Raw genomic sequence first — 15665 nt, 5'->3', positions numbered from 1 at the left:
CACCATTTGCCTTCAAAACAGCATCAATTCTTCTAGGCACACTTGCACACAGTTTTTGAAGTTTATGAAGGAGAATATATATATATACATATATAACAACAGAAAATGTTTTGGAAGTTCATACCGTATAGTTGGCAAAGTGTTTCTCGTCTCCGTCTGGTTTGCTGACTGGAGCATAAGCCAGTTTATATACCGCCCGTCATATTTGTTTTTGTTGCATTGAATTTGTTTTCAGAAAGTCAGACAGCAGTCATAGTGATGTTGTAATCACCATTTTAGTGTTTGGAGCATATTTTTTTTTTGTTTTGTAATTTATTTTCGGTTAAGTCAGAATCGGTGTTCAGCCATTTTCTCTTGTTGTAAGGAGTGCATGGGAGAAAGGTGTTCCTTTAAAAAGGGGTGGGACTGACAGTGATGTGTGCCAATCACATGACAGATGAAGACTATTGCCCAGTGGTGTAGGGATGTCTGGGCAATAGTTCAATCTATTTTTGCTCCTATGATGAGGTTTAAACTAATCACAGGCCAGAATATCCAACCACTGATTTATATAGTTGCAGTACTGTTTTACTGTGCTAGAATGTTGTGCATAAGTACTGGTCTAGGACAGGGAACCTCCAGAGAGTACACCCACAGTACAGAGGTGTGGGGCTACCGCCTCTGGGTGAGCACACATTGCATCTTGAAGAGTGAAATATTGAAGCTTTAGCTCAGAAAGAGGTGTGCGGCTCATAATGTTACAATGCTGGATCTATAAAACAAACTGTATGGGATGCAATTCACAGAAACGTCAGATGAGGCATCAACAAGAAACGAGACCCCAGAGATCCATATAGATTTACACCCTCTCCCACAATCAGCATGCTGAGCACTTTCAAAAACACAGCTTCCTGCCAGCTGCATGAGCTATAAACCAGCTGGGCTTGATGTATAGACTGAGGTTAGATCCACCTCAGTCCTCTGAGCTGACATTAGGCCTTATAGCAAAGACACTTTTACATGCTCTACAGTTTTCAACCTGGTTTACAACCAAATAAAGCGGCTGTTCATCAAAACCAGCACTTAACATGTGCGTGGAGAAGCATATCAGCAATTAGGGAATACTTAAAAATAAATACATGGAATGTTATGTCTGATTAAAAACCAGCGTCTTATTTCTCCATTTTAATGACCAAGCAGTTTTCAGAGCCCTCATAGGTTTGAGTCTAATTTTGCAAGTCTCTGTGGTAAAGAAGTTCAGAAGACTGCGTCTTGAATTGGTTACCTAGCTAGCTTTACAGTACTTTGAAATGAGCTGTTTCAGGTGTGATCAAGACCAAGTACTGGGACACAGGGTCTGTACTGACAGGGATCCAATCTGGCACTAATTGGTTTCAACCCTGTATTTGTTGGCTAAGCCAACAGTTTATAAATACAGGTTTGATCCATGTCAGTTTTGGCTAAAGTGCAATTTAATCTTTTCTATTTTCTACATTTGTGTTACTACTACATATACAGTGCACAATAACTAATTAAATCTAGTATTAAGCTAGTAATAAACTAGTATTCAAGTGCAAATAAACTAAATATAAGTAAGCACAGTGCTATATGAGTAAAACACTTTTCTAAAGGTCTGTACAGCAAAATACAATCTGCTTCTTTTGTGTGATATCAAAGCTGACAAATACTGTTATCATATATCGTCTCCCCATCTGAACATTTAAATTGCTTATTACTAGTTTTGCTCTATTACTGGGCTGCAGTGTGGAAGGTAGTGGGTTTGAGTAGCTCAGTGGTTAGGGTGCTGAGCTGCAGTGTGGAAGGTAGTGGGGTTCGGTAGCTTAATGAATAGTATTGGGCTGCAGTGTGGAAGATAGCGGGGTTGAGTAACTTAATGGTTATGATGCTTATTTGCAATTCAAAAGAAGAAAGATCAGATAAAGCTTATAGCTGCCTACTTTATCAAAACTGTGAGGAGGAATGAAGTTCCAAAGCTCTCTTTAGTGGCTATAAATTACCTGTAGAATTGCTGCAGTGAAAAAACAGCATAATAGCAATCACCATGCTGCTGACAGTTCCAGCAGAGAAGTATTCAAAAAGATATTCAGCAGCAACAAAAACAATACTATATATATAAGAAAACTAAAACAATATATGCCATCCATCCATAATCTTCTTTTAATTCTTTAATAACATTATCTAACAAGAAAATGTACAGTACTTATTAATGTACATTTACAAAAGTATTATATCAAACATTTCTTTGTTTAATATAAAAATGGGGAGTGGTCATGAGACCCCAAACACAAACAGGGCTTCTCAAGAACAGATGAAAAAAGATGAGAAAAGGAGTGTGTATACTTAAATGGTTTAAGAATGAGAAATGAATCTCTCTCTCTCTCTCTCTCTCTCTCTCTCTCTCTCTCTCTCTCTCTCTCTCTCTCTCTCTCTGGCTGACAGAAAACCGCTCTGACACTAGAAGTGGCAACACTGACAAACACGCATTGACATCCTTGACTACGACAGACACAGTCTCTAACAATAATGCACATAGTGACACATTCAATGATGCACTTACTGGCCTCCTTGCCCAGGCCTAGACCTGCATTTTCAATTGGTGTTAAATCCTTGCAGTTTCACTATACAGACAGGGAGAGAAAGACTACAGATTGAATGTAATGTTTTCATTTTGACTGCAGTTATGCTACAGGCAAGTTGCCTTTAATGGCTTCACGTTTAGTAGATGTGCTTCCTTTGAACAACAGCTGTGTAGGTGACAGTGAAGTTACAGTTGGATTTTAGACAAGCCACTACATTCCCTCTGCAGATACCCTTAAGATGAAGTATTGGGTTCTGTTCATTCCGCAGCTCCACAGTCAATGAGCTTTGCCTTTCTTTACTGCTATTAATTGAAATGAAACCCCAGAGAAGGGAACAGAAAGGCAAATAACTCTGCAGTGCTGACTGAAGCAGCCTGCCTGTGAGCTCAGTGCACAATAAAGTCCTTTTATGAGACAGGGAAGATGATAACTTATTGTTTAAGAGCTAAGTGATTTGCTGCTCAAACTTGGGAAAGATGAGAAAATAAACCACAGCCCCTGACTACATTTGTAACTAAACAATCTGCAAAGGTATGCAATAGAAGTCACAAAAACACCACAAACTGACTAGTAGACCAAACACACCACTGGACTAAATCCGGAACTCCTGGCTACTACAAAAGACATAAAGATCAGATGAATGATGAATTTTAGAGTATCTCTTTAGTCTTACGAACACCCTCCACTGATGTGTTTGCAACTTTGGGGTTCTACTGTAGAACCTACAGCACAGACATAGCCAAGTTGTGAACATCATACAGAATATCAATTGGATTAAATATTAGGAGTTTTACTGAACTTACATTTTTCACATAAACCACAAGCCAAGTAGACTTTCTGTACCCAGCTGCTTACCGTTTAAGCAGATTTAATGCGCGACAGTGTGCATTATCAGTTACGTTTACAATGCCTCTATTTAATCTGGTTCTGCTGTGAGTTGCCAGTGGAGATCTCTACCTCCACTCTAAACATCCTGATTAATCAGGGAGCAAACAGGCAGCAGCCTGACCCCTGCTATGTCACAAAAGACTGGAGGCTGCGGGGTTAAAATAGAGAACCTCCCCTCCCCTCACCTTCAAACTCACAGGCATGCGCTAGTTGACCTCCTACAGTATGTAGAGAGGATTGATGCTTTATGAATAGCATCAGGGAGGCAGGCTGACAGATAATGGCAGACATGTTATTCATCTGCAGATTCAGCTCTCTAATGAAAGCAAACTGTGACTGATATCTCTGCAGCTGACGACAAAAAAAAAATTCAATTAATCTAATTGGGTTGGAAATTCAGTGTGCAGTTATGAGATTTCTGTGCTGTGATCCCGGGAGCAGTTTAATGCACTTCAGCAGGTTCCCCCTGCACCCCTCTAATCACAAAAAGAGGCTTTCAAGAGAGATGAAAGCACAGAGCACATTCACCATAGCCCAGGGCTGGGTCACAGGTCTTTAAAATTTCCAAAAGGGAGGCGTGCCCTGGCTAGAATGTCCCATCCTGTCCCTCTTGAGAGTTAATCTCCTCTCTTTGAGATCAATTTCAATTGGTTGACAGGGGGTGCCTCTCTCACAGAAGGTGACAGATGCAAAATTGTGTTGATAAAGAACAGAAATAACTCATAGTTCAGAATAGATTATGAGCCACATAAAGGCATCTGCCAAATAAACAAATACTAATAATATATTGTAGATTATGAGGCTCACATTGAGATGTTATGGCATTTGCTTGGCACAAAATCAGATTTCACAATTGAAACTTATTTTATGCAGAAACAACACAAGAGAGTGAGGCGCAAAGCCTGATGTTTCTAGTTTATCAGCTGGGGCTGCTGGAGTGCCTTTTGCAGCAGAACAGCTTTAAGAATTTTTTTTCCTCTCTGTGATGCCTGTTTCATTCTTTGATTTTGTTTAGAGCAGGTTAGCTATAAATGCATACAATGCAAAAACAACGAGAGGACATAACAACTTGGCACCCAGCTGGAAATCACTTTGGATTTTATGGTGCAGCCCTTACTACAACAGCGTTCAATCAATGACTGATACAGTGAGAAAGAGCTCTTTTGGAGCTGAATAGCCTCACTGCGTAAAAATCAACCCCCTTTCTACAGCCTGCCTAATTCAATACAATGAAAACACCTCTAGTGCAGCCAGTATTAAAGGAAATTAGAATCAAATGCAGATTGATAACCAGAGAGCTGTTTTTTTGAGGAGCTGCAGATCAGACACTTCAACATTTAATAGAACCGTTACTGTATACTTATTTCATCCTGTATAGAGAATGAAGTGCAGGGTGGCAGTGCTGGAGAGTGGAGTGTTGTATTGCTTATTATGGGAGGTACAGCAAAGTGTAGTAAAGCACAGTGAAGCATGGTAAACAGAAGGCAAGCACAGAGTATGTCAAGCATTGAAAGGAAAATTTACTGCATGAATTTATCATGTAAAACTTTTCTATGGGACATAATGGGTAAACTCACATACCTTCTGATCCAGCCCTTGTAAAAGCCTGTATACCTCAGTTTTGGACCAGTAGTTTTTGATTTAGAATGGGTTTATGTTTACAAAAAGCTCTTGTTCTGTACAATGTAAATGGAAAAATAAACAATGACTCTGGCTAGTGAAAGGGTTCAGTGGGACCTGGCATTAAAATTGTTTAAAGTAAACAAAGCCCACTTAGTCAGTTGGGGCTATGCAATACAAACCCAAATACTGTACTTCCTCTTATTTATAACCTCTTTTATTCTACCTGGGCAAAAACACCTCAGTGAGCCATAGTATATAGTATACTACTATATAACCTGATTTCTGCTGTTAATCTTGCATGTGACCTGCAAACCTTTTGGAAAGGTTCTGTAATGCAGTGGTTTTTGGGAGTTTGAATGTAAAGCACTAGAGAACATATCAATAACACTGGTCATAAAGCAGCACCCCTACAATTAAAGGTCTGAATAGATGTCTGGGTGGAAGAGAATTTCACACACGAATTTCATCCTAGTGACGTATCCCCCTTATACAAGTCTAGTGTAGTATAAGTACAGCAAAGTGAAAGCATGGTAAATCTTACTGTAGGTAATCATTGTGAAGCCCAGAGTAGGGTAAAGCATAAAAAAGCTATGGCAAAACATAGTATAACCATAGGAGAAGCATGTGAAAAGTGCAAAATGACCTTGAAAAACTTCCAAGAACCCAGTCAGCTTTCATACTGGGGTTTAAAGGAAATAAGAACAACGCTGACAGGTACATTTAGGAGTTTCATCCCTTTTCCAACAGATCAAGCTTTTTTTCACATCAAGCCATGAGGGATGAGCTGTAAAATCCAGTTGCGCTCAGCAGATATGTGCCAATGGGAGAATCTGCAGGAAATATCATTTTTAAGATTTCTTCCTCCTTTTCAGCAGGTTTTTTGATGGCTTTGTTTACTTGCCTTCCCTTGGTTCCAATGCTGATGCAGTAGTAATCATACAGAGCCTATAGAGAAGCCACTATTGATCTCCTCATACACGTGTATCGAACAACCATCAATACAGCGTGCTCCAGAGAGCTCTATTGAACTTCTCTGTTTTAAAAACAGTATGTGACGACTGAAACAGAGAATTACTCAAAAAAAATAAAGAATATATTATGTAAGATACCTCGACTTTTATCACACCCATACCAACTTAGAAATCTATATTCATACCAAAAAAATATTTTATGAGGAATACAGTAGCAAAGTGTAATTTAATTTACTATATTTTTATCAGGGTAAAGTACATTTACCGAGCGGAATAAGCCCTACAGCTCAAATACAAACTCAATTCAGAAAGGCTTACCTTTCGCATTCCCCTACAACCTCCTGCTGGAATGAACTGCGATAGTGTCCAGGTCTTGGGAGGGAGAGTAGAAAAAACACACAGCACTTTATCATGATAGCGCTGTGGTTTTTTTAACTCTTATTGACTCACATGTAAATGCTATCCTGCGCAATGCCAAGATATGATCAGGGATAGTTTTATTTGCCAAGATATCATCTACCATGTACAAATAAGAATTTTAATAAAACCCTCCCTCTTCACTGCATTTTATTTTGCAAGAATGTTTTGATTCATTTCACTTTTTTTCTTAGCTAATAAATTATTTCAATGTTTTTATTTTCTTTTCATTACCTGTCCTAAATCCAGACTGTTATGGCAGGAGATGGTAGAAAATACACAAACTCGGCACCAAATGCATCGATACTGAACAAAAGAAAGCTGTGTGTCTGTGTGTCTTTGAAATTGAGTTCATTTGTTGGAATTGTAATTGCTTTTTTTTTTTTTTTTTTTTTGCCTGTTTGTGGCTGTCACTGACAGACGGCATGACAATAGTGCAGCTGATAGCATTACATGACCAAGCGAGGTTTGTAAGGAACATCCTAAACTTAAATGAGAAGATGATTCACCATCAAAGTCCTGGTAGACTATTCAGATGTAAGATGAACAATAGTTTAAGATATTTTTGATTTTTGATTTAACTGGCTGTGCTGCTATGGAATCCATTAGAAATATAACATCACTAAAGCACAAATGTTCCCAATGCATCATCAATTGAAGGTAATTTAAGAAGTTAAAGTTTCCAGCAGGACAATGCATAAATGAGTAATCAACTGAAAGAGTTCAGGCACTTCCTAATGAAGCCAGAAGTTAAAGAGCCCCTACATACTAAATACGAGGGGGAGACTGGGAACATGTTCTAATTCCTATCGGGTTATTTTAAATAGGACCACAAAAGACTGGCCAACCCCTCCACCTCTTTGATTGTGTTGTATTATTTATATACAACAGATTTATAGCAAAGCTGGTGATTTAAAACATTTTGACATCATAGAAGAAATACTATGGGTTTTTTTTTTTTTTTTTTTTTTTTTTTTTAAATCTGATCAGCAACGGTTCCTAAAAGCATCGTCTCACAATGTATAAGCCTGTTTTACTGCAGGCCTGTTTCCATAGAATTTTAATGCTCTTAAAACCAGGGTCAATAAATCACCCGAGTGGGAAGGAAACTCTGGTGGGACTAATGGAGAGTCAAAGAATGAAGTCAAAACAGCTGTGTTTGGATCGAGAGCCCAATAGAGCTCCATTGCTTTCACTGCTAATGTTAAAGTAAAGTGAGCAGTCCATTTACCATTACAATGCAATCTTAACCACACATGCACTAACATTACTATCATTAAGTGTTACAATCCAAGCTAGGTTTTATTGGGACATGTGTCACTTATATAAATGATATCATCATTAAAGTAATAACCCAGCAACTCTGCTGAACCACTAGTACTGATTAGAATCTGTACCATTAAAAAAAAAAAAAAAAAAAGTTTTGTTTTAGAGACACTCTAAACTTCACTGATACATAATTGAAAGAAATAGAGACAGTTGGTTTACACATCTATCATAGTGCTACATTATTTGGTTTCTACAGCTGCAGGGTCTAATTAGTGAGTCTACTATAATCAAAATGCTTTATCACCAAAAGAACCCTACACACTAATAGTGACAATAAAGTCACAGATTCAGATAAATAAAGACCCTAGACTTTGCTACTGGTCCTAATAACCATCCAAAGTGCAAACTCTGTTTACCCTGTAGAAAGAGCACAGTACAGTATCTATTTGCTACAAATACTGTAAGCTTAGGGCACTCCTGCAAACATAAAATAAAAAGCTTAACTGTGAAATCCAAAACACATGCTGGCTCCTACAAGAGGCAGAATGCTGGTGACTGCCAAAGTCCACGTTTGTAACAAAAACATATGATGTTGTTAAGGTTCAGTGGCGTGTCCTTACCTTTGTTGAGTGTCCCAGTGATGAATCTGTGGATAGAGCGGGCAAACTTCACCAGCTCCACTTTACACCGCTTGGCACAGCTGCTCATCCTGCAGACCAGATGGACCCAAGAGTGGAGAGTATATCCGCCTGTATTTCAAATGCCTGCCCTGTTTAAACAAGTCTACCCTTTACCTGCCCCACTCAGGACACTTGTCTTGATCAGAACTCTTCCTTAACAGCTGAACTAAAGACGGTTCCCAAATCCATTCAAGGAGAAAAGCCGTGGACTGTTCTTCTTTTCTGAAAGCGGTGCTGCAGTTGATAAAGTGTAATTGATCTGCTCTTTTCAAAGCCTTGTCGGGTTTCTGCTCCTCTCTCTCTCCTTGTCTGGGTTGTACAGGTAGGTAAAATCTTGCCGGGTTTCTGCTCCTCTCTCTCTCTACTTGCCTGGGTTGTACAGGATAGTAAAGTCTGTCTGGTATTTGATTTTCAGCACTACCAGTTGTGGACAGCTCCCTTTCTCACAAAGCAGCATGCGGTACACCTCCACTCACTCACAGAGGCTTGCTCTCTGGCGCTTGCTCTCTCTCTCTCTCTCTCTCTCTCTCTCTCTCTCTCTCTCTCTCTCTCTCTCTCTCTCTCTCTCTCTCTCTCTCTCACACACTTTCTCTTTCTCCCCTGTTATGTGTTAGGAGAAGTCAGTTTGTCCATCCATCCGTACAGGATCCTAGACTGTCCTGATAAGGGCTGTTGTCAGATGATTTGTTCCTAAATGGATTTCACTCTGCATTCTTCAGGGTATTTGGGGTAGGATAGAGAGGGGAGGAGGGAGGGCGAGGGAGGGTGAGATGGAGGGATGTATGGAGGGAGAAGAAGAAGAGGTGAGAGACTGAGACTGACTTATTTCAGACTTTATCTGTGAAAGCCTCAAAAAATACCACCAGATCCAGTCACAGTACTTCAGACAGATTGTCAGCAGGGGGCAGTCCCTATGCACGCGCCAACAATCAGCTTGGATACCCTAGAACAGGGGTTCTCAAACCCGGTCCTGGGGACCCCTGTGTCTCCTGGTTTTCATTCAAGCTGAACTCTGTCACTTGACTAAACCCTTAATTGAACTAATAATTTGCTTAATTAGACATTTGTAATTGTTTTCAGCTCTTAAATAGTGGCAGAGTTCAAGTTACTTATAACATGTTATAGCTAACTTGAAATCTGCAACTGTTTAAGATCTGAAAACAAGTAAAAAGATCACATTAAACAAATTATCAGTTCAATAGGGTATAGTTAAGTAATTGAGAGCTCATTTGGAATGAAAACCAGCAGACACAGGGGGTCCCCAGGATTGAGAAGCCCTGCCCGGGAAAGTGGCTTCTAATTACACAAACAGCTTCTGGATAATCAGTGACAAGAGTAAAAGAGTCAGTTCCTTTTAACAGGACAGAGGGTAAATGGATCGGTTTTCTCAAGACATCTGCAGCCTCAATACTGTGGCTGGTTACAGTCTATATTTAGCTTGTTACAAAAAAAAATATAGATTGGAAATGCAGATGTAAATATAGATGTGCGGTCAACAGAATAATTGAGAAACTGAGGATCATGGCTGGAGTGCACATTGAATACTGATGGATACTTCTGGCTTAAACAATATGTAAATTGGAGAGCACAAGCTCTAGGTAAATTTAGGAAACAAATAGGAAATAAAGTTAACTGTGAAATATTTAAGTACAAGAAGCATTAGGAGGCATGGCAACTGGTTCAGCAGAATACTAATTGGGGATATGTATAAAAAAGTCCACTCCCCACCCCATCATCCTTGTAGCCTGTGATAATACCATAGTCACACGATCTATTTAAAAAACAAACCGGTATTAACTGTTTTACCATTTATAACATTCTGAAAGAACTACTGCTTTTCTGTCCACACCTGATGTGAATAATTTATTGTGAAGTTAAGCTTTGAAAATGAAGTGATAAAAGCTGTTGTCAGATTGTTACAAATGTTCAATTGAAATATAGGTGTAGGTCAGCTTTGTGAGCAGTGATGCTGTCCCAGGTATGGATTATCCCTTAAATCAGCATCCCAGAGACGACTGGGCAGGGAAAGCAGTGTGCTGTTGAGGGGGAGATAAATAACACACTGGCTGTTTTTACAAAGGAAAGCAATCCTTCATGATATTGTGTGTAAATTGCTCTGGGGCTGGGAGCAGCCACGAGCAGAAATGCAGATTGTAATACAGCCCAGGATTGTTACAGCCTGGTCCTTCAGTCTATTTCTTCTAGGTGTCTGTTTGACATTTATCCACCTTTTGTCTATAAATCCCTCTGCTTGTTACATTCTGTCCAACAGTCTGGCTGTGATTCGAAACAGCTGTAGAAAATTGTTGCCATCACAATTTTTCTGCACTGTATGTAATGCAAATTCACAACGACGCAAAAGAGGTCATGCATTTTAAAGTGACAGTTAAGGAAGCACCATTTGCCATGTCCCCTGTGAGAACATGGCCTATCAGCTTATGTAATCGTGCTTTTTGAAAGCAGCAGTAGAGAGTGTATAGAACTCTTAGATCAGGATAGGATGTCTGAATGAAGCAAGTTCCTTGTGTGGAGCAGTAATACCCAGACAGTCCCTAAAAGAAGATAATGATATGCTCCCTTTACACAGAGAGCCAGTCTCCTGGTGCAGCTCTCAACACCAAATATCCATTCTCAATTTCAAAAGAGTAAATCCAGGTAAACAGAGTGCTCCACTGCTGCTGCCAGACACTGGAAGTAATTCATTAGACATTGATTCCGTCTTTAGCTGTGCTTCTGTGGTGTTAAAGTCTCCATTCAAGCTGGCATTGCCAACCCCATAGAGAACGAGAGAGAGAGAGAGAGAGAGAGAGAGAGAGAGAGAGAGAGAGAGAGAGAGAGAGAGAGAGAGAGAGAGAGAGAGAGAGAGAGAATTAGATCGCATATCAATATTTTGTTTTGTTTTTGGTTTCATGTGGTCTATATAATGGGTTCAACATGAAATCAAATGGTTCAGAACCTTCAGGAGTTTTCATCATTCAAAGTAAGTTGGGTACCCTTAATTAATGCACAAGTGCAGTGGATCCCAAACCAACAATAGTGTGTTCATATATATATATATATATATAATATATATATATATATATATATATATATATATATATATATATATATATATATATATATATATATATATATATATATATATATATAGTGGGGTAGCCAAGACTGACTAGCGGCAGAGACAGCAAACACCCACAGACAGAGTTATCGTTAAACAGAACAAACCAAAATCCTATCTTCACTTGAAGATACTAACTTCACTATATTGCAGTCCCTAACTCACACAGGAAAGGTAAGCTGTTTTCCTGTTTCAAATCCAGTTTATCAATTTAATCCCTCCATACTTATCGGGAAATGTAATTTCCCCAGCCACTTCGGCCATGACGCCTATAAGGAACTACAAGTTTTTCACCTTAACAGGGGAACATAGATCTTGTCAGCCTCAGACTGACACACTTATTAGCTCTCACTGCCCCACTATATATATATATATATATATATATATATATATATATATATATATATATATATATATATATATATAGAGAGAGAGAGAGAGAGAGAGAGAGAGAGAGAGAGAGAGAGAGAGAGAGAGAGAGAGAGAGAGAGACAGAGAGAGAGAGAGAGAGAGAGAGAGAGAGAGAGAGAGAGAGAGAGACGTGCTCAAATTTGTTGGAACCCTTACAGCTCATTGAAATAATGCTTCATTCCTCCTGAAAAGTGATGAAATTAAAAACTATTTTATCATGTATACTTGCATGCCTTTGGTATGTCATAGAATAAAGCAAAGAAGCTGTGAAAAGAGATTAATTATTGCTTATTCTACAAAGATATTCTAAAATGGCCTGGACACATTTGTTGGTACCCCTTAGAAAAGATAATAAATAATTGGATTATAGTGATATTTCAAACTAATTAGTTTCTTTAATTAGCATCACACATGTTTCCAATCATGTAATCAGTCATTCAGCCTATTTAAATGGAGAAAAGTAGTCACTGTGCTGTTTGGTATCATTGTGTGCACCACACTGAACATGGACCAGAGAAAGCAAAGGAGAGAGTTGTCTGAGCAGATCAGAAAGAAAATAATAGACAAGCATGGTAAAGGTAAAGGCTACAAGACCATCTCCAAGCAGCTTGATGTTCCTGTGACAACAGTTGCAAATATTATTAAGAAGTTTAAGGTCCATGGAACTGTAGGCAACCTCCTTGGGCGCGGCCGCAAGAGGAAAATAGACCCCAGATTGAACAGAAGGATAGTGCAAATGGTAGAAAAAGTACCAAGGATAACTGCCAAAGAGATACAAGCTGAACTCCAAGGTGATGGTACATCAGTTTCTGATCGCACCATCCATCGCTTTTTGAGCAAAAGTAGGCTCCATGGAAGAAGAAAAAAAAGGTAGACTGGAATTTGTTAAAATGCATATTGACAAGCCACAATCCTTCTGGGAGAATGTCCTTTGGACAGATAAGTCAAAACTGGAGCTTTTTGGCAAGTCACATCAGCTCTATGTTCACAGATGAAAAAATGAAGCTTTCAAAGAAAAGAACACCATACCTACAGTGAAACATGGAGGAGGTTCGGTTATGTTTTGGTACTGCTTTGCTGTGCCTGGCACAGGGTGCCTTGAATCTGTGCAGGGCACAATGAAATCTCAAGACTATCAAGGCATTCTGGAGCGAAACTTACTGCCCAGTGTCCAAAAGCTCTGTCTCAGTCGCAGGTCATGGGTCCTCCAACAGGTTAATGACCCAAAACACACAGCTAAAAGCACCCAAGAATGGATAAGAACAAAACATTGGAATATTCTGAAGTAGCCCTCTATGAGTCCTGATCTGAATCCTATCAAACATCTATGGAAAGAGCTGAAAAGTGCAGTCTGGAGAAGGCACCCATCAAACCTGAGACAGCTGGAGCAGTTTGGTCAGGAAGAGTGGGCCAAACTACCTGTTAACAGGTGCATAAGTCTCATTGAGAGCTACAGAAAACGTTTGATTGCATGATTGCCTCTAAAGGTTGTGCAACAAAATATTAGGATAGCGGTCCCATCATTTTTGTCCATGCCATTTTCATTTTTTTTATTATTTACAATATTATGTTGAATAAAAAAATCAAAAGCAAAGTCTGATTTCTATTATATATTGAATAAACAATGGTGGATGCCAGTTACGTTTGTCAGTTTCAAGTTATTTCAGAGAATTGTGCATTGTTCGTTGTTTGTGGAGGGGTACCAACAAATTTGAGCACGTCTGTATATATATATATATATATATATATATATATATATATATATATATATATATATATATATATAAAACGCTTCTAAGAGTGCAGGATGCAAGTCTTTGTCTATCAGAAGATTTGCATTCAAAGTGTCCTTTACGTGTGCAAACAGTGCAGCCTGTGGTTTATCTGGGTGAATTCTTAAACAGCTGGACACAAGTCGCTGCTGTGATTCTCATTAACACCTACAGAGAGAGAGGGAGAGGACGAGAGAGAGAGAGAGAGAGAGAGAGAGAGAGAGAGAGAGAGTTAGTAAATTGAGACAGTAAATTGCTTTCGGTTTTATAGATGATATATTCCCTTCTGAGTACTCGAGCTAATTTCGCCTATATTGACAGTTACTGTGTACAGACTAAGCAAGAACAATTAAAAAATTTCAAAGGCTTCTGCCCTACACTCCTCGCTACCCCACTTAATAAGATTTCTACAGCACTAACTGTTCATTACATATAGGCATATATATATTGTGCAATCTCTCGTAGTTTATAAAAAGGGACAGCCCCATTAATGTCCAGTTCAGTTCAACATCTCTCAGCTTATTCCTAAAACCTGCTGCAGCATTAATAAACAGCTCAGAGGCAATTACTGCTGAGGGCTTCAACTGAACATCTCCCGCAGTTCCTGCTGACATGTGTTACTGTTTTATAGTGTATCTGAAGTTGGCTTTCATATTGCAAAGCTAGGTAGATGTGATATGTATTTGATGCCATATACCTGAAAGGTAGGATTGTAAAAACTGTTCAGGGAACACTGTTTGCCTCACATATATGTGTGGAGGGCTAAATGACAAGTTTAGAAAGTGTAAATTATCTGCACACTGACACAAACTGCTGAAATAAAGGTATGATGTAATGAATAAACCTGCACCTAGTGAAACATCAATCCTATTTCAATTAGCACTTGGGATCAAGTAATGCAAACAGAAGATCTGGAAATTACTTTACATGCAGAATAGATACTATGCTGATGCAGGCTTTTTCAGTTGGTGCCCAAACGTGATAATCAATAAAGTAAAGTTGGGAAACTGGGTTTCTAACGGCATTAAATGAAGTTTGCTGTTGGCCATAGTCTTGTGAGGTTCCTCTTTGCAGAACTGGGGAGGTCAATATAACAGAACAAGCAAGGCACACTCACATGACTGGTTAATTTAACATGTGAATGACAGAACAGACATTAATAAATAACGAACACGTAATAAATAACAGTTGCATCTCCCTGTTCAAGGTCAGTTTTAGCTTTCACGTTCAATTGGTAGGTGTTCCAGAACTTCACAGATTACTGATCTACAAGGAAAAGTCTTGAAAGTGATAGTTCTGTGCCACTCTGGGAAGCAGACATTGATTCCTATTCCAACCCCACAGCCATTGAGAATGTCCTCCCATCATGTAGAATCAGTGATGTCATGACTGCTCACTGTTGCCTTGACAGTGCCAGGGCAGGTGTTTCCAATTTTCAGTCCAACTGTTGGCAAAACCATATGCATGAACAAGAGTAATATTAAACTAAGTGTAAAAAAGAAAAACTAGAAAGAAACTGAGCAGAACACGCACTTGTTGTTTCTTTTTTTCATTTTCAACCAGGGGTGAATCAGTCAGAATTCTACGACAGCCCAGTTTGTCAAAACTGTCCTTTTTTATGGCAGTAGCTAGAAATAGTAACAATCTCAATATTTTTATCTGAGGGTTTTATTGGTTGATATCCCACATGCATATTGAGCATGCATAATATACACCTGTTCCTTGGGTGATAAATTAAGCTGTTTAAATTCAGACAGGCTGTAATCTTGAAGATTTATACATGCCCATATATACCCAGACACTGGATCATTGTTTAAAAAAAACTGTAAGCAGTTCAGCTTTGCTATCTACGTCAAACCTGAGCAACACAGAAGCCAGCTTGCTGACATTGAGGAAGAAAGCTTGCCTGGAAATGTTGACCCCCCACACTTCACAGC

General features: G+C 39.0%; 1 protein-coding gene across 1 annotated transcript in view; it reads right to left on the bottom strand.

Moving 5' to 3' along the window:
• Positions 1-8213: 8213 nt before the first annotated feature.
• LOC121297509 (putative ammonium transporter 1) overlaps positions 8214-15665 on the bottom strand; it is a 28677-nt gene continuing 21225 nt past the window's right edge. Inside the window, exons 7-8 of the mRNA XM_041223857.1 lie at positions 8368-8456; positions 8214-8224 (exon numbers count right to left, since the gene is read on the bottom strand). Coding sequence (XP_041079791.1) covers positions 8214-8224; positions 8368-8456 — 100 coding nt within the window. The remainder of the gene's footprint in view (positions 8225-8367; positions 8457-15665) is intronic.

The sequence above is a fragment of the Polyodon spathula genome, chromosome 22, assembly GCF_017654505.1.
Source record: "Polyodon spathula isolate WHYD16114869_AA chromosome 22, ASM1765450v1, whole genome shotgun sequence".
Lineage (NCBI taxonomy): Eukaryota > Metazoa > Chordata > Actinopteri > Acipenseriformes > Polyodontidae > Polyodon > Polyodon spathula.
The sequence above is the reverse complement of the archived record's forward strand: the minus strand, read 5'-3'. Positions and strand labels throughout refer to the sequence as shown.